Source organism: Pezoporus wallicus, unplaced genomic scaffold, assembly GCF_028554395.1.
Source record: "Pezoporus wallicus isolate ANWC-B61680 ecotype Strahan unplaced genomic scaffold, APGP_CSIRO_Pwel_v1 contig_4309, whole genome shotgun sequence".
Taxonomy (NCBI): Eukaryota; Metazoa; Chordata; class Aves; order Psittaciformes; family Psittacidae; genus Pezoporus; species Pezoporus wallicus.
The window spans coordinates 312,383-335,185 of record NW_026638191.1 but is presented as its reverse complement, the minus strand read 5'-3'; the positions used below and the strand labels follow the sequence as shown (position 1 = coordinate 335,185).

Sequence of the window (22,803 nt, the reverse complement as noted above, 5' to 3'; positions counted from 1 at the left end):
GAACCAACACAGCCCTTCTTTGAGCTCTCCCTGTCCACAGAGCAGGAGAAAGGGGGTAACAAGGTGTCTGGGGTCAGAGCTGGGGGCTAGCAGTCCTTCTCCTGCTCCAAGCTTCAATGTCCTGTCACACAAGAACCCCACACTCCCCTCCCCAGCCCCACATGCCTGCAGCAGTGGATGCTGATGGAGGGGGGCCAAGCACAGCAGCTTGCTGCCAAGAACTTTCTTTGTTTCCAGCCACCTCCCTCCTTTTTTTTCTTTTCCTCTTACAATTTCCCACTCCCTTTTCTGTATTAAACCTGCTCTAGTTTGCCTCAATCCCTCAGATGCTTTGGTTTCCCTGCCCCTTTGAATCTGTTGGTGCTCCAGTCTCCAGTGTGCAAGGCTCTCACATCACTTCTCCATGTTTCAGGTTAGGGGGGTTGCGGGTGGAATAGACACACTGATGCTTTTTCCCCTTTGCTGGCAAAAGATGCTTTAAATATGTGGAGTTTTCCACAGAGAGGTTTATTGTACATAGCCTCGCTGGACCTGAGACCACACAGGCTCCAACCCATTGGAAACAGCTCTGCCGACAGCTCTGCCTCTGCTGGAGGCTGTTATGTCTGGCTTTGCTGTAGAAGCTCTGTTGAGTAGCTGGGGACCTACACCGATGCCTGCTGGTCATGGATGAGCAGAACTGCATGTCCCTGCAGCCCCATAGAGGTGTCTTTCCATGTTCCATTGCATTGCTTTCCTCCCTGCCATTGTTCATGTGTCTCTGGTGTGGAAACAGGAGGGTTTCAATGTGAGGAGCTCTGGTGCAGGGATGCTTTGGGCTGGGGAAGCTCAGGGATTGCTGCAGAACTGCCCAGGGAAGGCTGTAGGGCTGTGTCAGTATGGGTGTGCTGCTCCTGGCCTCAAGCTGGTGTAGCTGAATGGTGCTGAGCTCAGGGAGGACTTGCTGCACCATTCAGCCATGCACTGAGTGCCAGCAGAGAGCTCCCAGGCCAGTCAGCAGCTGCCCTCTCCACAAAGCCTTTCTTGCAGGCTTTATGCTTGCCCCTGTCCAGACAGGATGCCTTGCAAGTCTCCTTGGAAAACTTGGGAAAACTCCTCCATGGGAGGAGAGAGGCTGAAACTGTAGCTCTAGGTTTTCCTGCAGCTTCAGTCTGCCTTTTTCCATCTCGGATTTAAGCAGTCCAGGCTGTTTCCCAGGTCATGTTTTGTGTATGTCCACAGTGTGTTTATGCAAGGAGTCCAGAAGTGATTCTTCCAGGAGGTCACACGGCCTCGTGTTTCAGAACGGGAACTGTTTCTGTTATTATTTTATTTATTTATTTATTTGAAGTATCTGTTCTTAATTCCATTGCCTCAAGTCAGCTGCTTGAATCATCCCCTCTCTCTAGCCATGTTGTTGTACGGGACAGTGTGCCTCTTGAGGAAGGTGCAAGAATGAAGGCTTGCGAAGGACTCCCGAGTCCTCAGTCCCTTTGAGTGGTGGAAGTCACCAGGAGCCACTTCAATCTGCAGCACTGAGGCTCTTTATCAGTCCCTGCAAAAATACTTCTTGGGTCTGGCAGCTCCCAAGGCTTATGCTTGCTGCTCATCTCTTTGAAAGGAAAAAAGTAAAATAGCATTAAATCTCTGGCTGCCCTTTCAGATAGAGATAATTCGTGCTGGCTTCTGTCCCCTCTGTTCTCGCGCTCGAGTCCCTGTGACTTGGCTGGATGTGTGTCTGAGCTGGCTCCTGCAGCCTCCCTGCCCAACACTGGAGCTCACTCCCTGCCTGGGGTGCCTTCCTGCTCAGGAGGGATGTCCTGGACGTCCCTCAGGCACTCAGCCACTGTGAGTTGGCAGTGTTTCCCCCCAGCACCCTCGCTGCCATGTGGGCTGATGGCAGCTCTCCTTGACAGCTCTGTTACAGTTGGCCAGGTGCCATTTGCATTTCTTTTAGCAACCTGTCATCTTTTGACAGGTCCCTTACGAAGGTTTTCAGTCCCACTTTCCACTGGCCTGTTCTCCCATCTCTCCAGAGATGCTGGGGAGAGCAGTGACAGGCATGGAGTCATGCTACAGGAATGCCATGGGGACCGAGCTTGTGATGTGTGGCCAGGCAGGCTGCAGGATCCCCTGGGCATATTTATATTGCTGTACAGGGGACTTGGGTTTTAATGTAACCAAGGAAAATCTTGGGCAGTGGTGGTCCTGATGGTAGGCTTCCCAGCTGGTGATTTCTAATTAGTTTGTATATGACCAATTACTTGTAATGTAGGGAGTTTGCAGAGCCCAATTCCCTGTGGTGTGTGTCAGAGTTCAGCCTTTTGCAGGCTTCCATTTTCTGTGAAGGATGTGCTCTGCTTTTGCCCTCCACAGGACAGAAGCATAGAGAGCATTTGGTGTTAATGTGAAGTGCTCTTCTCCTCTGTTATTAAAGATCCATCTGCACCTCCAACCCTGTCCTCATGGCCCCCGGGAGTGGAGGGCAGGTCTTGTTTTAGCCTTGCTGTGACTGACAAGGTTGTTTTGTCTGGAGCTCCTCCTGCTCTGTAACAACGGGCTATCTGCAGTGTGGGACTGTGGTTTCATGGCTCGAGGGCAGGGGAGCTGCTGGATGGAAGAGGAGCGATAGGGGGCTGAGTGTGCAGGCATGGGACTCTTAATCCTGAAAGCAGGATTTTGCATGTATGAGTGACCATGAAAGCTCTGTGATTCTCTCACCTTCCTATTGTAGGACAAACACCATGAGCTGTGTCTCAAGGATTTCAGAAGCATGGGCATGATTTTCAGCTGTTCCCCCCTTAATCCCCGTCTGAAATGAAGCTAAAGAGGGTTCAGTCCTGGTGTTTTCTGCCAAAAGCGATTGGGTTCTGCCTGGTGACTGCTTCCAAACCTCAGCTTGGCCTGTTGCCTTCAGGCATCAGACTGGTTGTGGGGTTTGACGTGGCACGTGTGCAGCAGCGTAGGCTGGAGCAGAGCAAGGGATGGGAGCGAGGCAGGGTAAGGCATCCTTTCCGGAGGGAGGGGAGCTGCTGATTCCCAGGTTTCACCGAGTCAGCTAGTTCCCCTCCGTGGTGCAGACCCTGCCGCTGGCCCGGGAAGGGCTGTACGTATTTAGATAGCTCTGCCTGTTGGTTTTGGCCAGGGGCCCAGCACATGTGATGGGGATCCAGAGCCCCCCTCCTGGATCTGGCTGCCCGCTGCCTCCCTGCCATCTGCTGGGCTCTCCCCACCCCTCAAGGAAACACGGGGAGGGATCCGAGCAGCTGCTCCCCTCTTCCCGGCGGTGCTTCCCTTGGGTACGTGTCCCCGAGGCAGTGCTAGCTGCAGCCCTGGGAGATCCTCTTGCTCTTTCCATGGAAAAGGCCTGCTGGTGGTTTCTCTGTGTTATTTCTTTAAAGGACCATAGAAATTGGAGCTGGAGAAAACCCATGAAATAACTGTTTCCACATGCCCTCATCCACACAGCCAGGCCGGGAAAAAGCCTGTCCTCAGAGCAGCCTCTGCAGGATAAAGGGCTGTGGGAGCCAGTGATGGTGTGGCTCCTACCAGGACAAAATTGGGTTTGTTTGAGCTGGTACTTCATGGTGGCTGCTCCTGGCAGGACATGGTGCAGTGGAAGGCCGGGAGGGGATGCTTCAGACCAAGTGCAGTGCTTTAAAATCCGTCTTGATTATTGAAAGTGTCTTCCAAAAGCACCTGAGAAAGGGATGGTGCCTATGGGAGCTTGGTGCCTCATCATCTCAGGTCCATGTGAAAACCATTACCGAGTGGCCAACTGCACCATTCATACCTTTCAAAACCTGCACTTCTGTTGTCAGTTGAAGATACCACCCGAGTTACGTTTTCTGGTGTCTTTTTTAGCCATAGGACAGCAAGAACTGGATTAAGTATTGGCAGAGACCAGGCTCTGTGGTGGTTTTGGCCACCAGAATACCTCAGTGGGATGGGGCAGAGTGCAGGACAAAGGGTATTTACAAGGAGAGAGGAACACAGCTTTACTGAGACAGTGTTCTTATAGATACTGAGGAGCTCCTGTTCCCATGGGCTTCCCCATCTTCTCTGCTTTCCACAAATAGGCACAGAGATGCCCCTGGAGACATTTCCGCTATCCAAATGGGATGTGCAAGACACCGTTATCCAGGCTCCTGGGAGATTTGCATTTCAGCAAAATCAGAGTGAGCTCATCAGCTGGGAGAAGTGCTCCTTCCCTCAGTTGCAAAGGGTATAATAAAGCATGGTGTGCCCTCAAATCTCATGGCTTTATTACTCTTAAGAGCTTTGAATTCATTTTGTCTTGAGCAAATCCACATCCTGATTAAAATCCCAGTCTAATAAGCTGTTGACTCCAAATAAAGGCAGGATAGGAATAAACAACGAAGAAAAGTTGGCTCTTCCTCCTGCCCCAGTGGAAGGCTTTCTCCAGGCAGCCAGCCAGCAGTGATATAACCCCGTAAAGTGCTGTAGACTGGGTAAGAAAGCTGGGATATCAGCTGAGCTTCCAACCAAAATGAGCTCATGCTGGCTTGATGGCGTGTCCTGGGGTGAGGGTAAAGGCAGCTTGGATGCTTACTTGGCGTCGTTAACGCTTAGTTTTCTGATGGCATGGTGGTGACTGTATGGATGCTGTCAGATACTTCAGAGGCCATGTCATGCAACTTTATCCGTTTTCATTGCAAACTGTGGCCAGCCAAGTTGTATTTGACCTGCTGAGGTCTAGAAGCATGTTCTTGAATGGACATTGTACCTGACCCAATGTACAGTACTTGTCAAGCCACTTTTGTGGTAAGTAAGCACAGTGTCTGGGCCTCCCTTGCAGCAAATCATAGTCCATCCAAGGTTCCACAGCTGCAACAGATGCTGTCTTGAAGAAGCCCTCTGTCTTCCTTGGGTTAATATGCAGAAAGAGCAGGTCTTTTGGCTCAAAAAAAGAATTTGTGAATGGGGAGGGTTGTGATTAGCTGAATAAAGCCTGTAAGATGATGCTGAGTGAGTCAGATTTTGTCTGGGAGATGGTGGTGCCTGTGACACCCAGCCAGCTCACTGCAAGTCAGCAGAGCACCCGCAGCTGTGTTTGGGCTGATCATCTCCTTTAAGAGAAGTGGTCATTGAATTGCTGGGTTAAAAGTACTGAAGTTCTTTATTTTAGCAATAAGAACTTGCTTCATCTTGCTGCCTCTTTTTCCAACTTAATTTGGGATGATTCCACTGGAGAGAGTGTGTCATTCCTCAGGAGTCTTCCGAGTCTCCTCACCTTGGAGGGTCATGCAGCGTCAGCCCTCTGAGCAGCAGGGTGAGTTTTGATTAGACTTTTTTAGTACAGCATTTGAGCAGGTTTGATGAGCTCCAATAATTCAGTGTTGTGCTACCCATTTGAATCTCCTGGTGTTTGAGTTTCGATGTTGGGCTGGGATGTTGGACACATTCCAGGACCTGGAAAAATGCCAGGAACCTTGTGAAACTCTTAACAGATTCCATTTTAAATACTAAACCAGGATCCTAAGAGTCCTCACACTTAATTAAGTTAGCTGAAGTTCTAGCAGGTCTGTCCACCTGAGCTTCTGAATGTTTGTTCCTGCTTCAGTGAATCAACACTGGAATTACTGGTAGAAATAAGCAGGACATGACAGTAGAAGGAAAAATGCACATGCCCTCATTCTGCGTAGCATCCTGCTTAGTCAATCTGTTATCAATTAGTGAAGACTGAGAGTGTTAAACTGGCATCTCATGGGGGGTCATCTTTGGTTTCTGTGAACAACAAGCAAGGACATTAGATAAGTAATTGCTTGATTCTGTTATTTGCTTCTTGTCTTTCATAGAAGAATAAAAAACAAAACAAAAAAAAGGCTTTTCTTCTTTTTATCCATCCATCACCAGTAAAAGCTTGTGAATAACCTGCAGTTACCAGGATTGACTGTGTGCCAGTTTAAGGAACAGGAGGTAATTTACACCCCAGCAAGTTTAAGTAAACAAAACCTCAGAGCTGCTTATGGCAGGACAGATGGAGTGTCACACCTTGTGGGTCTGAGTCTTTGCAAGCCCCAGCCCTGGTACCTGGGCTGGCAGTGGTGTGTGGTGCTGCACCCTATGGGCTTTGGGATCTCAACATCAAACTGGGTGCTGCAGCCATAGGTGGGACTGCCACAACACAGTTATTAGCTCGTAATGTGGTTGTGTCTGGAGTAACTTTAACTGTAGTATTACACAGAAGCACCCTTTCACATTCGATGTATGTCCCTATTTAGGGATGGGGAGCTGTCTTAGTTCACAACTAGCAATAGGGATTTAGTAGACATCAGTGGAGCTTCATAATTTACACTGAAATATTTTCTTGTATTGCTGAAATGACTTCAGGTTCACCCATGAACTTCCCTGGTTGACATCCAGCAGTGGGGCTGTGCTGGAGCTTTAGCGGCTTTTGGGTTGTGGCACAGGTCATTTGGTCTCTCCTCTCTGATTTCTTCCTTTGTTCCCCACAGGTATACATTATCAAAGTCACCTGGTCCAATGGGTCCACAGAAGTCATATACCGACGGTACAGCAAGTTCTTTGACCTGCAGGTAAGCATTTCACCACTTCTTGGGGTTTGGGCTTGAAAGATGTGGTCAGTTGGGAAGCGTGGTTTCTACCTTACGCTAAGCACACCTTTTGTCATCTCCCAGAAAATGTTTTGGTTCGAGGAAACTTGAATGCAATTTTGGACATCCTTGGGAAAACAAGAACAAACCAACCCCAAGAGCTGGACTCTTTGCTCCAGTGCCTCCTGTGCATTGGTGGGGACACCTGAGGTCTTTTGCGTGTCTCAAGTGTTACAGTTCTGCTGTCACTCCCTGGACCAATGCACACAGGGCTGTGTAGGTGCGTTTGAATTCCTGCAAATCTCTGCAAGCGGTGGGGGTGCTGTGGGGTTTTTTGTTTGCTTTGAAGGGATTTTGTTGAAGTTAGGCCCAAAGTCCATCTGCGCAGAGCAAATAAATACTGCTGTCCCAGCGAAACAGGGCTGCTGTTGACAAGTGCCAATTCCCTCTGCCTGTGTCCCGCTGGCTGGTGTTTTGGGGAGCAGGCACTGGGGAAATGCAGAGCACTGCCAGGCCAGAGGGCAGCTGCTTTAGCAATTACCTCCTGGTGCTGGGGGGAGCCAGGAAGAAAACGGAGTCAGGAGGGAGAGAGGAGGCTGGAAAGGCAATTGGGAGAGGCTGGGTTGCAGAAAACTGAAGCTGGTGTTCTGGGCGAGCAGGCAAAGGGTGTTTTCCACCCCCTCCATGGTGGAGATGAGCCAAGGGGTCTGGCCAAGCTTTATGGGCCAAAATACAGACGGAGCTGTTGGAACAGGCTTTGTGCAGATGAGGGAAGAAAATGCATGAAGGGATCTATGGACCAGCAGCAGCTGCCAGAGTTGTCACTGCCATGTCACATATGGTCTGTGCACAGGACTGGGAGAGGAGCTGGGCACCCTCTGTCTGCAGTGACCCTCTCAGGTGAAGCAGAGCATCACTTTATGCTTTATTTGAAAGGGTGCTATGGCTGCCTTTCCTGAAATTGCTGCATCCAGGCACAAATATGCTGTTAAAACTACAGCACATCTGGGTCTGTCCAACAAAGCAAGCCCATGGGAATCCAGATGGTTTTCCCAGGTTCAGCTGGCGTCAGTTCAACCTGCCTAAGCCTAGGATTGTGTGGGACGGCTGCTCACATCTGTGATGCCCCGTCTCCTGCTCAGCAAGGCACCTTCTGCAGGGCCATGGATATGACTGTGAGGGTGAGCACATGGAGTAAACACTTTGAGAGCCCAGCTTTGGCAAGACCCTGGGTGTCCTTACCCTGCCCCATGATGCTGTTCCGCAGCATCGTGCCAGGCAAGGTAAGGTAGGGTGGCACAAGGGCGGCTGCTGATGCAGGCAGGGGTTAAGCTGTGTGCAGCTGCTTGTGTAACCAAGGAAATATTAAAGTAAATAAACAGGGAACAGCTGTTGGGCCACAGCCAGGGCTGGAAGGAAATGGAGCTCAATGCTTCCTTCTCTGCAGCATCTTCACTGGTGCTGCGAGGTGGTGGCCAAGCCCATGCCATCATTTGCTGCGAGGTAGGCACAGTCCTTTGGAGTTTATATGTGATAAACTTGTGCTTCCAGATGTGCTGTTTTCCTGGTCTGCCTTGCTCCTCGTGGGGAAGGATATGTAGGGAAATAGTGGCTGTCCTTCCTCATTTCCTCCCCTTCCATCTTGGCTGGAGCTGTGCATGCTCCTAGATGGAAAGCGTCATCACTGGAGAGTGTGTGAAGCCAGAGACTCAAACTGCCTCTGCAAAACACCTTGCAGCATCTTTAGAGGCAGAGATGCTTTATGTATAAATGTATATTGTGTGTTTATATATACATATGTATAAATATATAAATATGTATAGCTTCCCATACATACATAGGAAGGTATAAAGCAATCATGTTCCCCTTCCCTGTTCCCTGTAGCTTTTTCTTTAAAAAAGAAATAACTGCTCCTTTTTGGCTCTGTTGAAAGAATGAATGAAGTTGTGGGTTTTCCCTTCCTTCCCCCTTATCGCACATGCTTCCTGGTATCCTTATGTTAAACTTGTGGTGCAGTGCAGTGGAAATTGGATTGAAAGGCAAGGAGTGAAACAGAACCTCTTAGCACAGTGGAAAAAAATGCTCTAGGTAGGATTGGTAGCATTGACTGTTGCTATTGCTGGAGGCCTTTATTATATGACTGTTGGATGATTCTGTGCCAAATTTAGCTCTTTAGGCAGAAATTTTCCATGCTGGAAATTATTCATGCTTTTGGTTATTAAAAGTAGAAAACCACCCAAAACCCCCACAAAACAACTGATTGGCAAAAACGGTTCAGCTGCTTCTGAAGGCATAGTAAGAGGGGAAAATATTTCTTCTGGGTCCAGTTCTGATGATCTTTTTGCTGTGTTGGAGAAAGAGTTGGAAACTTGATCACAGGTAATCCCTGTGTCAAGAATCTGTCTTTCCTGTTCTCCAGTGAAAATCCATCCAAATTTAATCATACTTAGGGCCTTGAGCAATCACAGAACATGCATGTTTGGGTAGAGATATTTGTTAATTCCATATCTATGTTCCCAGTGATTCTGGCTGCACTTTCCATGCTCCTGCCAGAGGCTGAGCAGGGTTTTGGTTTTTCTATAGCAGCTCTGGCCACATTTGGTCAATGTTGGTGCACCCTCTTTTGCTGTCAGTGACCCTCCTGATTAACCCAGCCAGGAGGACAAGGAAGCCATTTGATCCAGGTAGGGGAGAGGAGAAGAACGTCTTGGGCCAGAAGTGAGGACTGACCCTGGGGAATGATGTGAAGTTGCAGTTTGGAGCAGCGCAGGCACCACCATGTGAGTGGCTGGGGAGTTTCTCTTGATATTCCCTGTGGAATATCCCACAGCTGGATCGCTTGTCACCTTCCATTGTGGCCAAACAGTTATTTTAGGAGTAGGGCCAAGTAAAACACACGCACGCTTAGTACTGACAGCCTCGCCGGCTGGGCTGCTCCCACTGCAACCAGAGGGCAAAGTGTCCGTGCCTCCCCAGCCAGGCAGGAATGACAAAACACAAACTGCCAGCTCAGCTGAAACAGGGATGAAGCCTGCCGTGTACGCAGCGCTGGTCTCTGCCGCATCTGGATGCAAAAGCATCAGACCAGCCATGTTCCCCGTACTGGAATGGGGTATGTCAAAAGCCACCTTGCTGGTCACAGTAATGCCGCAGGCTGTGCTGCTATTAGCTGGGAGAGTTTAAGGTGTTGTCTGAAAACAGAACTTTCAGAGCTCTTCCCTTTGGCTGTCATTGATACCCGAGGGTGGGCCTCTTCTGTAAAAGTCCTAGTTTATAGCTCACTGCTGTGAGCTGTAAACAGCCTTCCCAAGCACCACCCTGCTGTCCTCTTCCAAGGGTGTCAAGATCTTCTTCTGCCTAATTGCATGCTTTTGTCCCATTGCCCACGGTCACACAGGAGATTGTCACTCCCTTGCCAAGAGCTGGTGATCAATGTTCATTCTGCAGTTCAGCTCCTGTGTCTCAGCATGAGGCACAGGCTGCTTCATCCTGGTCCAGTGTTTTGAGCAGATGAAGCAGTGGCCCTCATCCCTTGGGAAGTGTGCAGGTCACACCCTTTCCTGCTCTGGGGTCATCAGAGGAAGACTTGGTGTACTATGCTAGGCAGTGAAAATGGGAAGGGAATGCTTAAGCTGAGGAATACCGCCTCCACCTCCTATACACTGCTCACTGCAGGAGGAAACTTTCAGCAACCTGGGCAGTGGTCAGGAGTGGTTTTGCTGTGTGGGTTCTCTGTGTTCGGATTCCTACCACCTCTCCTCCTTGCTTTCTCCATAAATGTAAATTGTTGTGTGACAGAAAACATAAGAGCAACTTTATAGGGATTAAATACAAACCCTAGATGAAAATTGTAGTTCTGAAATGTGAAACCTCAAGTATGATTCGTAGTGAATTTGTAACTACAACTACTAAACTCAGTTCTGCATGAATCTCTTGGCTGGAGGAATAATTTCCTTAGAACAGGACTGAGAATCTTTCGTAACCCTCAGTATGCCAGATGTGAGCTATTGGGAGCAGATGGATGCTGTTCCGAAGAAATAAAGGCAGTAAGATTGATGCTTGTAAGGATGCCAGTTGTATTCTGGACACTAACTGGGGCTGGCAGGTACGCTGGAAATGTTAGCTGGCATGGAAGTTGGTAATCAGATATGTGAGTGGCTGTCCCTGGATAGATATAGAGGACTGGGGTCTTGCATGCCTGAGAGATGCTTCCAGCCCTGCTGGTGAGGGAAGAGCCGTGCAGTGACTACAGGGCTCTGTTGGATCACACTGGATGCATCACTCGGGAGGAGGTTAACAAGTCTCTTGGAAGGATCCTCTTTAAACCGTTGGCTGTAAGAAGCAACACTCTTGGTTAGAGAACAGATACTGGCTTGTATTTTGTGTTTCTTTTATGGAAACCCCCAAAAAGAAACATTTTTTCCCCACTCTGTAATTATGAGCTCATCAGCCACGATGGTGGTTGTTTCAAGTCTTCATGTGACCAGGAGCCACTGTTGTCTTGCTGCGCTTCTAAAATGTCCTCTACATCCAAACCCTATGCTTTTACACCTTTACCACTATTACTGAACCCCAGTGCTTTCCCCGGGCAGGAGCTCTGCTCCATGTCCTCAGCCTCCTCTGCCTTTCAGCTGCAGCCATGCTCTCCTCAACCAGGAGTCTTTGCCTGGCTCTTCTCAGTCCTGCCTCGTTTTGTACCCCGGACAGCAAGGCTTGTGGCTTTGCAGCTGGGAGCAGACTTCACTGCTCACAAAGTGAGCTGCTTGCGAGCTGTGATGGAGCCATGTCTCAAAGCTCCCCCTTGGAGCAGGCTTTGCTGTTCATGCCATGTCCTGCCTTTTTATCACTGAAGCAGCTCCTCTGGCAGGCAGCTGCAAGCCCTTAAAAACGAAACTGCCATTCATGGAATCATAGAATGGTGGGGCTGAAAAGGACCTTAAGATTATCCAGGTCCAACCCCCTGCCGTGGGCAGGGACACCTGACGCCCATGTCGCCCAAGGCTCTGTCCAACCTGGCTTTGAACACTGCCAGGGATGAAGCATCTGCCACTTCTGTTCCAGGATGCCCTCCTTGGGGACAAGTTATCCCAGGCTTTCCCCCTTGCAGTCAGAAACCTTTCCTTCAGTCCTTGTCCTTGCTGTAAGGAGAGGGTGATGCTGCATAGCTGCTTCTCTGCACAGAGGCTTAATTTTAAGCCCAGAGATAGAGATGTGATATAGGCTGGAGTAAGTGCTCAATGCATGATTCAGACAGAAAAAGAATTCTGAGCAACATTAAAACTGGCTCTGGCTCTCTCCCTCACTCCTTTCTGCGTGTGCATTGAGTGTGTTTCCCAGTCCTCTTGCTTGTCCATATGTTTAACAAATCCCTCAGGTTCTTAGCTGGAAACTTTCAGCTTTGACCCACCTGGAGCGATGTCATCTTGGAGAGAGCCCTGCAGCCCTCAGGCCAACAGCTTTGTGTGTAACACAGAAAAAACAGGCTGTTGAAGTGGTGCCTGCTTTTACGAGAAAACTGGCAAAAGGCAATGGTCTGTGCGTGTCGTCTCCATGTGGTGGATAGATTAGCCCTTTTGGAGGGGGTTCTGCACTACTTGTGTGCATGCAGCCACCAGGCAAAGATGGGGAAGGAGGGAAAGTCAGTGTCTTAGTAATTCAGACTGCATTAAAATGTGCTCAGAAGGCGTTAGCTGGCACACAGAGAAGAATTGTTCTCATCAGCCTGTTTCAGGCAGTTGGACTCCTGAAAAATTAAAATGAGCCTCGTGCATTGCTTCCAGTACTGTGAGCTCTGTGCTCGCCTTCCTCTGCCTGCAGCACCGCTCCTCCTCCTCTTCGTCTGCTCTTCAAGCTGGGCTCCTGGCAGGGCACAGCATTCACAGGGGTGAAGTAGATGTTATCTTAATTCTCCAGATATGAAAAGCAAGGGGCAGACGTGCCAGGTAGTGTGACCCAACAGCACAAGGCCCCTTCAGGTGGGAACACAAACCGAGGCACCAGGCAGATTACACCCCTCTTCTGGGTCATGCCTGGTCCTGGCGGCCTCTTTGATGTAAAAGCCCTAAGGCATCTCAGCGGTGCTGTGGCTGCAGAAGATGGATGGATGTCTTTCTGTGTTCAGGGATTGTAAACAAGGCTCTTTCGATAGCTATTTCGTAACAGGAATCTTATTTCAGCACTTTGGGGATTTCTTTTTCCTCCAGGGTTAATGGAGTTCAGCAAAATTCTGCAGGGTTGCGTGTGTGATGTACTTTGTGGTTTCACCCTGCCACAAAAAACAGGATCTTGCTGTTAGACAGCTGGATCATGAAAGACAGGCCCTTGCGTGACCAAGGACAAGAAAAACCCCACAGCTTCCTACGGTGAGATTTCTGCTTTGTAAAGCAACTATTTGTTTCCTCTGTGCCCAGAGGACTGCACTGAGAGCTGTGAACTCAAGCACCATGTGCAGAAGTATAGAAACAGTGAATTGCCGTAATCGAACCCGACAGAAGAAACGCTTCCCGTTAACTAAGGACTGCCTCTGTCTGTAAAATCCAGCCTATATTTTTCCAGCAGTGCGTCAGAGATCGTCATCGTTCTCCTCTCTCCCTTCACAGAGAGCATGCATGGTCCAATGCACTTCAGCCTAGTTAAAAGTTGGCTCCTTAATTTTTCCTCTCTCCAAATGTCTCCCATTTATAGCTTTCCAGCATTTGGCAGCCGGGAGCCAGCGCATTCCCATGCGTGCTAGAGCCAAGGCAGGTCAGTGAGTTATAATTGGCTCTAGCTGGCACCCTGACTAGCTGCTGCGTTCTATGCCTGGCAGCGAGTGGGGCTGTGAGCTGCTGAAAGCCGTGCCTGCCTCTGGGAAATGGCAGCTTGTCCTCCCGGAGAGTCCGTGCGGATGGAAGTTCCCAGGGCTGGTGTACACTGGGACGAGCGCGGGCAGTGTGTGTCTGCAGCAGAAATCATTTCCAATTCTTGTAGCTAAAGGTTTTTCTCGAGCAGCTGCTGGGAACAGCCCTCGATGAGTTTTGGTTTACTCCAAGCTGATGGCCAGCATTTGCCTTTTCCTTTTGCTCCGAGCACGTGGCTCCGCAGGCTGTGTCTGCACCCTCGCCAGGTTTCTACCATCCTCCCTCTGGCCTCCAGAGCAGTTTTGCTTCTTGCTGGTTTGCTACAGCCCCTGAGGGCTCCCACTCACCTCCTGGCTCCCATCTCTGCTGGCTCCCATCAGACGATCCTTTCTTGTTCCCAGGCTCATCGCCTGGCACTGCCATGGTGGCCTTGTGGCAAAGGAGAGCTGGCTCCTGAGCCCAGGCTCTGTTCATTCATCCCGGTTGGCATCCCCTGTCTCCTTCCCTTTGGAAACTTGGCAGAGTAACTGGAGGAGGCGTGCTTTGCTTCCCAGCCCTGGGGGAAGTATGGCCCACTTAAAGCATTGCTTGGTGGGTGCAGTCTGTAGGGGAGCTTCTGCTGAGTGTAACCCAGGAGGGGGGAAGCATAAAGATGGGAGGTAAAAAGTTTTGCCTCCTTGGGGACAGAAACTAAGATCCTTGCTGACCATCTGGCGTGGGTTTATTTCAGTAATGTGTTTAAAAGTTGTGCTGTAACACAAGGCAAGGGGTTATGCTCGTCTCTCTGTCTCTGGGTGAGCTAACGCCCCTCCACTCCCCAGCTACTTAATGGAAAAGCCCTGGAAATTCAGCTGCCCTATTCATGGGAGGGCTGAGGGGCATCCCTAGGAGAGCAGGATCTCACTGCTGGCCCCTCTCCAGTCCATAGGGAGGTGCCCAGGTGCCTGCCTGGAGCTGGTTGTGACCAGGGGCTTTGATGAGGCTTGTGTTGGTCTAGGCTGATGCAAGAGTCTCAATCATTCTTAATCAAGCTAATGCAGCTCAGTTTTCTGGGGGAAAGATCTGCAATTTATGTCATGTAGCAGCAGCTCTGGATCCGAAACAAGCCAGTTTCAAGCTGCTTGTGGAAGAGCCGAGGATGGATAGCAGTAAATCAGTGCAAAGGAGTCTGTATCTCAGAGTCCTGATTTTTTAGTAAAATGGCCAGGCCCTGTGTGTAATGCTAAATCTGTATGATACTGTATGGACCATAACATGCACTACACATATTTTGTGGGCATCTAGGGAATGGAAGCATCTGTGCAGTTTTGTGGTGAATGAGAGAGGAAAAAAGAGCTGGGAGATACAGAGGGAGATGGTGGCTCTGGGGTTCTTCTGCCCTTGCAGAGGGAGGTGATAAAGCTGAAAGAACAACATGTTCTCCTGCAGTCTGGATTTTCCACTCATTTTCTGTGCCTTTCATTGGATGTCACAGGTCTTCCACAGTGCTGTAAATCACTGCTCCCACACTGGCTGTTAAAAGTGCTTTTGGTGAAGGATGTCTTACAGCCTCAGAGTCCCCTTGCAAAGTGAGGTGTAGACCTCTGCAGTGATCTTCCTTGTATGCCTGAAGACAAGTGAAGAATTTAACCACTTGCTCTACCTTCCCAGCACTCTGCTCCATCTGAGAAGTGATGCTCCTTTCTTCTTACTTTACTCGCATGTTTTTTTCCTTCTCCTGTATTCTCTCTGCCTTGAGGCTTGTCAGGCTTCTCATTGCCATCTCTGGGATCCAGCACAGACTTTTTCCTGGGTATGTGGCAAGCATCCTGTGGGAGGGATGAGGGAGGCCCATCTGTGCCAGCTGCAGCGAGGCAGCTCCACAGGCTGGTCTAGGGGAGACCTCGCAGGGAGAAAAGGATGGGTGTGCAGTATCTGCCCTTCCTCTGTGATTCATGCCTTCCAGCCAGCCGGGAGTGGGGAGGGGAACCTCCTTAACCAGAAAATGGAGAGGGGAAAAAGAGATGTGGTGCCAGTGGGTGGATGCTGTAGGGCTCCAGCAGCCAGCCTGTTCCCTTTTTGATGCCATGGTGACTCCGTGGTTTTCCTGCCAGTGGCTGTGGCTGTGCCTTTGCTTCTGCAGAACCCTGTGGTTTTCCACTGCCATGGGGTATTCCAGTGCTGCTGGGTGCATGGCACCCTGTCTGCCCATCATCCCATCACCTTGTGGATCCCACACATCCCCAGGCTGCAGGGTACTGCTCTACATCCTGTTGGGATACTCTGGTGTTATCCAGAATTGCAATGTGAACAATAACCTGTGTGGAAAATGGCCTCCCTTGTGAGCTGGTGGCAGGAGGAGAGTCAGCATTTTCCTTGTCTTTATTCACCACTCTGAGCCTTTCTGCCTTACTGGTACCATATCTTGAGGCCTTTGCAGTAGGGGTGATTTACTGAGTGGTGAATTATAAATGATGTTTATGCCTGCCTTCACCTGGCAGCATGGAAATTCGATCTTCAAAATTAAATTTGGTGTAATTAAGGTTGGTGAATTTATTGTTTTAATACTGTCTTTGATGACAGAATTTTAGGGTTTGAACAAGAAAAAGCTTTCATTCAGATGAGTTTTTTTCAGGGCCGATAGCATATTAAATTAGCCAAACCAGGTGTTTTTTAATAGGCAAGGTGCTGTTGTGCACCTTGCAGAGAATTCCTTGCGGAGAATTTCCTCTGCAAGCTCAGCCTGCTGATCATTTACCATTAACTGTGCTCTGGTACTTGACCTTTTTGGAGAGGAAGGAGGTACTTTGTTATAGCAGACTTTGCGAAATGCCTCTCTTAGTGCCCAGTTTGGGTGTAAAGAGGTTTGGGACCCGTCTTGGGGCTGGTCCTTCCCCATGCTGGCATCAAACCAGCTCACATCCCTGCAAGCTTGGAGGGGCTCCAGGAATGATGAGGAGGAGGGTGGAGGAGAGACCTCTCCCTGTCTTTGTGCTGCAGGAGAAAAGTTCAGTTGGTTCAACTATGTTGTGCAACTTCACTTTGATGGACATCTTGCCCAGGCACTGCAGAGCCATCCGCACTGCTGATGTGTTCAGCCCTGCAGAGTGCAGCTTCTATTTAGGGGGATTTTTTGCTTGTTTTGGGCTTTTATGAATAAATATTGCTGGAAAATGCAGGAAATGTTTCTTAGAAAAGTAAGTTGTGGGTCTTGCTCTCTGTCTGAGAATTTCTACCTGTAGAGCCACTGCTGGCAGCAGGCATTGCTCCTTTCCAGCACCTCTGCTAGGGACCCAAAATCTTGACATTCTCACCCAATCTCAGTCAATAGAAAGTTGCAGTCCCATATTTTTTAACTGCACACATACATGCTGAAAATGGCTGATGAAGCATTCATTTGAAGAAGGCACTGTGTTCGGCCACACAGTGCCAAGCTGGCTGGGAGCTGTGCAGCTCCTCAAAATAGTGAGGTTTCCTTGCCCTAAGTTGGGAAGAAAGCTGGTGTTTAAATTTCAGCAAAGAAAGAAGCTCAGTTCAGGATGTGTAAAAAGTTCTCTTGGTTTTTCACTATTAATTTTTGCAAAAAACAGATTCCTTTTGATGATTCACTTAAAATGTGAAAAAATAAGAATCCCTTTAATTTTAGCTGTTGGGGTTTGCTGTTCAAACCAGAACGTTAATTGAAACGCGTACTTGTCTGCTGATCTTTCTTCTTGGCAAATCAGCATTTTCCAGTTCCCCTCCTGTCCCCCTCCCACGCTTCCTCTCACCTCCAGGAAATAAATCCTGCTGGAAGGTTCCCAGGGAGCTCTGAGGTTTCCATGTGGGGGCAGTTGCTTTCCACCTGCCAACAGGTGGCTGCTTTAGGCCCCGAAATAGTGCTGTTTCTTATCAATCAGTGAATTTGGCTGAAGGCTGTCAGGTTTTATCTTTGTGGTGAGAAAGAAGAGCTATAAGAGGAAGATGTTGTCAAGGTTCATGCTCCTTTGAGGTTTAGCTACGCTGGAAAACCTTGGCATTCTTCAATCTCACTCTATCCTGGTTGGATCCTAAAAAAGCAGGTGCAGTTCAAGGCATGCGGCTTGGGCTGCATTCTGTGTGAACTCTGCATTCTCGTGTTTTAAGTGCACAGAAAGCTGCAGGGTTGCTGCTCTTTGCCTGCTGCTGGGGCTGCTCCACAGTGCCTCTGTGTTTGCTGGCTGTGGGCCCTGGTGAAGGGTGAATATCCCGTCTTAGGACAGCATTCTTCCCACTGGAGTTGCACTGCATCCTGCTTTATGCATTCCCAAAGGCTCCCCACAGGACTCCCCATGGCCCAGCTCTGCTGCTCGGTGCTCACTCAACCCCTCCCTGGTCAGTGCATTAACTCTTCCATAAGCCATGAGGGCCAGTCTCCTCCATCAGACATCGCTTAACAACACTGTTCTGGTTTTGCAATAAGCAGAGTTTCTTGGCAAGCTCCATTCCTTTGGCAAGGGCTGAACTCAGAAGTGCTCAGAGCCCTCTCCTGTCATCATGCAGATGGTGGCAGTGCCAGGCTCCTCTGCGGCTGTGGCTATGTGCAGTCTGCAGAGGCTTTTGCTCACCTGGGACTTTGGGCACCACTGAATTTGGCATCTTTAAATCCCACCATTTCTGTCAATGGAGGAATGCAAGGGCAGCATGTTCCATGAGGGAAACGTGCTGCTGGTGTGGGGTGGGGATGCTGTGGGGACACTGGTGGGTTCACACAGGAGCTGGGTTGGTTTCTGCTGTCCATGGGGCTATTCACCCAGGGCTCTGGGGTTCCATCAGCTTCTGTCTCTGCCAGACAGTGAGTTTTATTATCAGGTGGGAGAGGGTGGAAAGAAGCATGGTCATGCTAAGAACTAAGGCATATCTGTTTTGAATGGAGACCCTGGTTTTGGCAGTTAAACCTCAGGGGTTTGTAGTGTCTCATTTTCTACCTGCATAATTGCACTTGCTGCCATGGAGCTGTTCTTGATGGACACCCCCATGAAGGCAAGCAGAATATCCTCCTTTGGGTGGGGATAAAAAGCTCTCCACTTTGGCCTTTCTGCTGACTGTGCTTGCTTGGAAAATGGGGGTTGTGTTTAGGGAAGGAACAGCAGGGAAAATAGTTAGCAAGAAGTCTTATGCAGGAGGAGGATCGTGAGGCTGGTGTTTCTGACCAGCAGCGCTCTCCCAAGTGGTAGGACTGCAGCTTTTGCAGCCCTGCCTGTGGCTCTTTTGTCTCATCACGTTTGGGCCTGCCACAGATTGAAACCTTTGCATTAATTTCAGGGAAAGAATCTACGCTGGTCTGCTTCTCCTCATCTGGAGTGGGGAAGGTTTTGGGGAAGGGAGGGATCAAAGAGAAATCACATCATGAGCTGCTTGGGGGAGAAGCTAGGGACAAGTCATCTTGAGGTTTTGGCAAGCATGCAGCTCTGAGTGGGGTGGCATGCATGTAAGGTCTGTCTGACCTGTCACTGCAATGCTTGACTGGAGGTTGCCTCTTGGCATGAAGCACTGTGTTAGATGTGAAACTAGATCTGGTTGGAGTATTTGAGCACAGCCCTCCCCCTCGCTATGCCTCGGCTCCTCAACACATGAAATAGGACAAATGTGCTGGTATTTCTCCACTGTTGTTTCTATTTGCACAGCAGAAACTAAATCTCATGACTTCTCAATCTTCCAAGTATGGGATGCTGGAGGGGAGGGTGTGGATGAACATGAACTGTCTTTGCAGGCTTTGCTATGGATGCTGCTGCCGTGACAGCTCCAGTGGTGGTTATGGTGGTGGTTCTGTGGTCTTTGTCACCAGCCTGGGGCAAGGGATGCAGCTCTTCCCAGCTCCCATGCTGAGGCTCCTTCCAGGGGTACTTCCCATGTGACACAGTCCCAGCTGTGCTAGAGGGATGTTCCCATGGACGGGATGGGGAAGAGGAAGCGGTGCAGACTGCACCGGGTATTGCTGCTCTGTTCCCAAACACGTCTACCGGCAAGAGTCATTTCCCCCGGCTGGGTTGTGGTGGTGAATTATGGATGCTGTACCGGTTGCTTGGTGATGTTAATGCTCTGCTCCTGGTGCCTGTGTGGAGTGTGCAGTCTGGGACCTGCCTACCCAATGCCATCTAGAGGCTGCAATTATCAGAAATTAAATGGAAAATGGATTAGTAAAGTACAGTAAAGAGAATGATGACTTCCAGGATTCAGCCCCAATGAATCGTATGTAAAGAGCAATGCCTTTTAATCACCCAAGAAGCAGACAGAGGGATCAGCCACAGTGTGAGGAGCCTGTAAATGGGAGACTGCTTGCTGTTCTTCTCCGAATCTGAGAAGATCTTCTCCAATTCTTTTAAACACTAAACTCTTTCCTTAGTTTCTCCGGATTATATTCTTGACAAGCTTACGAAAGGATGGAAATCAAGCAATGCTTTTCAGGAGTTGTTTGGGCCAACCAAAAATAGGTGGTAATTTTGGATCCCACTGTCTCGGGGTGTCTCACCCAATGCCTTACTCCAAGGCATTGGAGCTGGGTTTTGGGAAGGTGCAGCTTTGTCTGCCCTCTCATTCCTTTCTGGGTGCCTCAGAGTGGGTACCTGGAGCTACTCGTTGCTTTTGAAAGCATACAGACTTCAAATGTCTTAGAAAAATGATTCTTTTTTTTGTTTGAATGCTCTTGTGGGTGGGCACAGAACAGACACAGATGGCTGTGGGAGCAGGACCTGGCTTGACCAGAGACGCCAATCTGGAGACAAGGCTATTATCTTTCTCCTTCCATGCCTCTCTCTTTCATCCATCTGTTGCAATTAGCACATTGGTTGTACTAATGATATCGGGGACTAGAAAGCCCCAATCTCTCAGCACTAATAAACATGATAATCTTTTGGGGATTTCTGGGGTTTAAACTTCAAGGCTGGATGACAAAACAGGAAGCTTCTTACACTGAGGTTACCACAGACTTTTAGAGGTTCAGTGCTTGGGGCTGAGCATGTCCTTTGCTGGGAATCCCAGCATCCCTCGTAGGCATGCCATGCCCATTGTGGTCTCAATTGCTTATGATGGAGCTGAGCTCAGAGAATCAGTGGGTGCTCAAGCTGGAAACATCTCCTGGGCAGTGGAAGCTTTCTGTCTGACTGCTTTTGAAGGACCATTGCACTTGTACCAAACCTAGGGATGTAAAACTGCCACATCTTCTGAGCCCCTGCGTGCAGGCAGAGCCCACCACCTCCCCAGTTATGGTCTGTGTGGTTTATGGGCAAGCACCTGGGGTAACACAGGCCTAGTGGTGGCCAGGGGCTGCTTGGGTCTGGGGGTGCAGTGGGGTGCGCCTGGCCCAGCCCCGTGTCTGGTGCTCTCTCCATGCCAGTGAGCATTTCACAGGCACCAGTGTCTCCCTCTGTCTAATGCTTCCTGTGATTTCATAGGAAATGTCTCTTGCAGTAGCAGCTGCTGCCAATTTGTGTAGTGCGTTTTTCTCTGACCTCAGTTAATTCTTTTTTGTCTATTGCTGAGTGATGCTTAAAGTTTTCCATCAGTTTTTCACAATCCAGGCTCTGTGATGCCATTTCCTAGTGCTGAGGGGATCAGGATTGCCTCTGAGTGGTAACGTGTAAAATGCGCTTGAACTCATCCCTTGCCCAGAGCAGCCGGAACTATGGAAAACTGGTGGTCATCCGGAAACAGCTCAGTTGTGCTGCTCTTCAGCTTCCATTATTGCCTTTGAACACCCAACTTGCTTCGGCCATTGAATGGGCATTACGTGATGCTGCACCAGTAGAGTCCTTTCCCAGGCTTGACCTCCTTTGCTCAGCATCACCACACTTGGGATCTGAGCTTGCTCCGTGTTGGTCCTTCTGTTTTCTGGGCTGTTGTGTTTTCATCCCCTGTGTCTTCACACAGTCCACGTGGATGCAGGGAAGGTGCCTCTTGTAGGGTCACAGAGACTAAACATCAGTAGTCTGTGAGACGCTGCCAGATGTTCTTTTTCCCAGACTATCTGCTTGGCAGATGTTGCCCAAACCAGCTGGCTCCAGGGCACAAGGGTGCTTTGATCTGCACAGTTTCTCAGCACACAGCCGTGTCCTTCGTCACATCCCTGTGGGGCCAGGGTGCTGCTGTGACAGCCGGCAACTGCTGGACCTGCATCCCTTTCCCACTTCATTTGGGGATCAGTGGGATGCTGTCCACCAGTGGGTCAGGTGTGAGGAGGACTTTTCTTCCCATAAGAGCAGACCTGACTGATGCCCTACTGAGCATGTGGAGCTCGGGGTGAGCGGTCCATGTGAATGTCCCCACCTGGAGTTTGCCACCACAGGGAAAATGGGGTGCACGGTGTGCCTGGCTGCCTGCAGCACTCCCTCTTTCATGAGGGATGGGGCCAGTGGTGATTCAGGATTGTGGGATGAGAGCAGGCTTGGCCCGGACCCATCTTTCCCCATGGCAAGCGGCTGCCTTCTCTCAGCGGGGAGGCTGTGGCTCTCACAAAGAGTCTCCTGTGATTCTGCTGCTACGCGCTTGGCTGGACTCTGAAGCCTTTTGTTGAACTCTTTTTTTTCCCTTTTGCCTTTGGGGTATGTCAAAAGCTGACTTCTCTGCTCTGGATAACAGACATGTCTGGTGCAGGCATGGTCAGCTCTCACTTGCTAGATGAAAGAGGAATGTGGTTTTACACTGAACCACCGTCACACAGGCAAAGCAAATCCTCTTGATAAGAGAAGGGGGGAAGTTCACTCACCCCATGCCTGTGATTACGGCTCTGGGCCTGGCTCCAACGTCAGCTCCTGGTGTTGTGCAAGAGTGGATGAGTTTGTTCTCCTCACCTGGGTATTTCATCACCCCCCAGCCTGTGCTGGTATATCTTCTTGTTCAGTGGTGTGAACCACCATCCTCTCTGTAACTTGGCAAAGACTTGCTTTCTCTTCTGCAACCCTGATACGTGCCACGTAAGCCCTAAAGCTCAGTAATGGCGAGCCTGGGCTTTAGACCAGCTTGCTAAACATAAATCCCACAGTCCCTCAGCTGCAGAGGACTTGCTGCAAGAGTAATCCTGTGCCCTTCTGGTTCATCGTTACCAGGGGAGTGCAGGACCTCTATGTTTAACTTTTCACCTGACATTTTTCTTTCCACCAGATCAGATTTAAATGAAAAAGAGGTTTTTGTTCCCTCCCACTTTTATATTTTACAGGTAAAAACTTTTTCCACTTTATGGAGACCTCATAGCAGCCTTCCAGTATCTGAAGGGGGCCTTTAAGGATGCTGGGGAGGGACTCTTAATTAGGGACTATAGTGATAGGACAAGGGGTAACGGGTTAAAACTTAAACAGGGGAAGTTTAGATTGGATATAAGGAAGAAATTCTTTACTGTAAGGGTGGTGAGGCACTGGAATGGGTTGCCCAGGGAAGCTGTGAATGCTCCATCCCTGGTGGTGCTCAAGGCCAGG

At 49.5% G+C, this 22,803-nt stretch overlaps 1 protein-coding gene across 4 annotated transcripts in view; it reads left to right on the top strand.

The window, feature by feature from the left end:
- Positions 1 to 22,803, top strand: part of SH3PXD2B (SH3 and PX domains 2B) — a 73,834-nt gene that overhangs the window by 6,200 nt on the left and 44,831 nt on the right. For all 4 annotated transcript variants that reach the window (XM_057409792.1, XM_057409790.1, XM_057409791.1 and 1 more), the window contains exon 2: positions 6,459 to 6,539. In XM_057409792.1, coding sequence (XP_057265775.1) covers positions 6,459 to 6,539 — 81 coding nt within the window. The remainder of the gene's footprint in view (positions 1 to 6,458; positions 6,540 to 22,803) is intronic.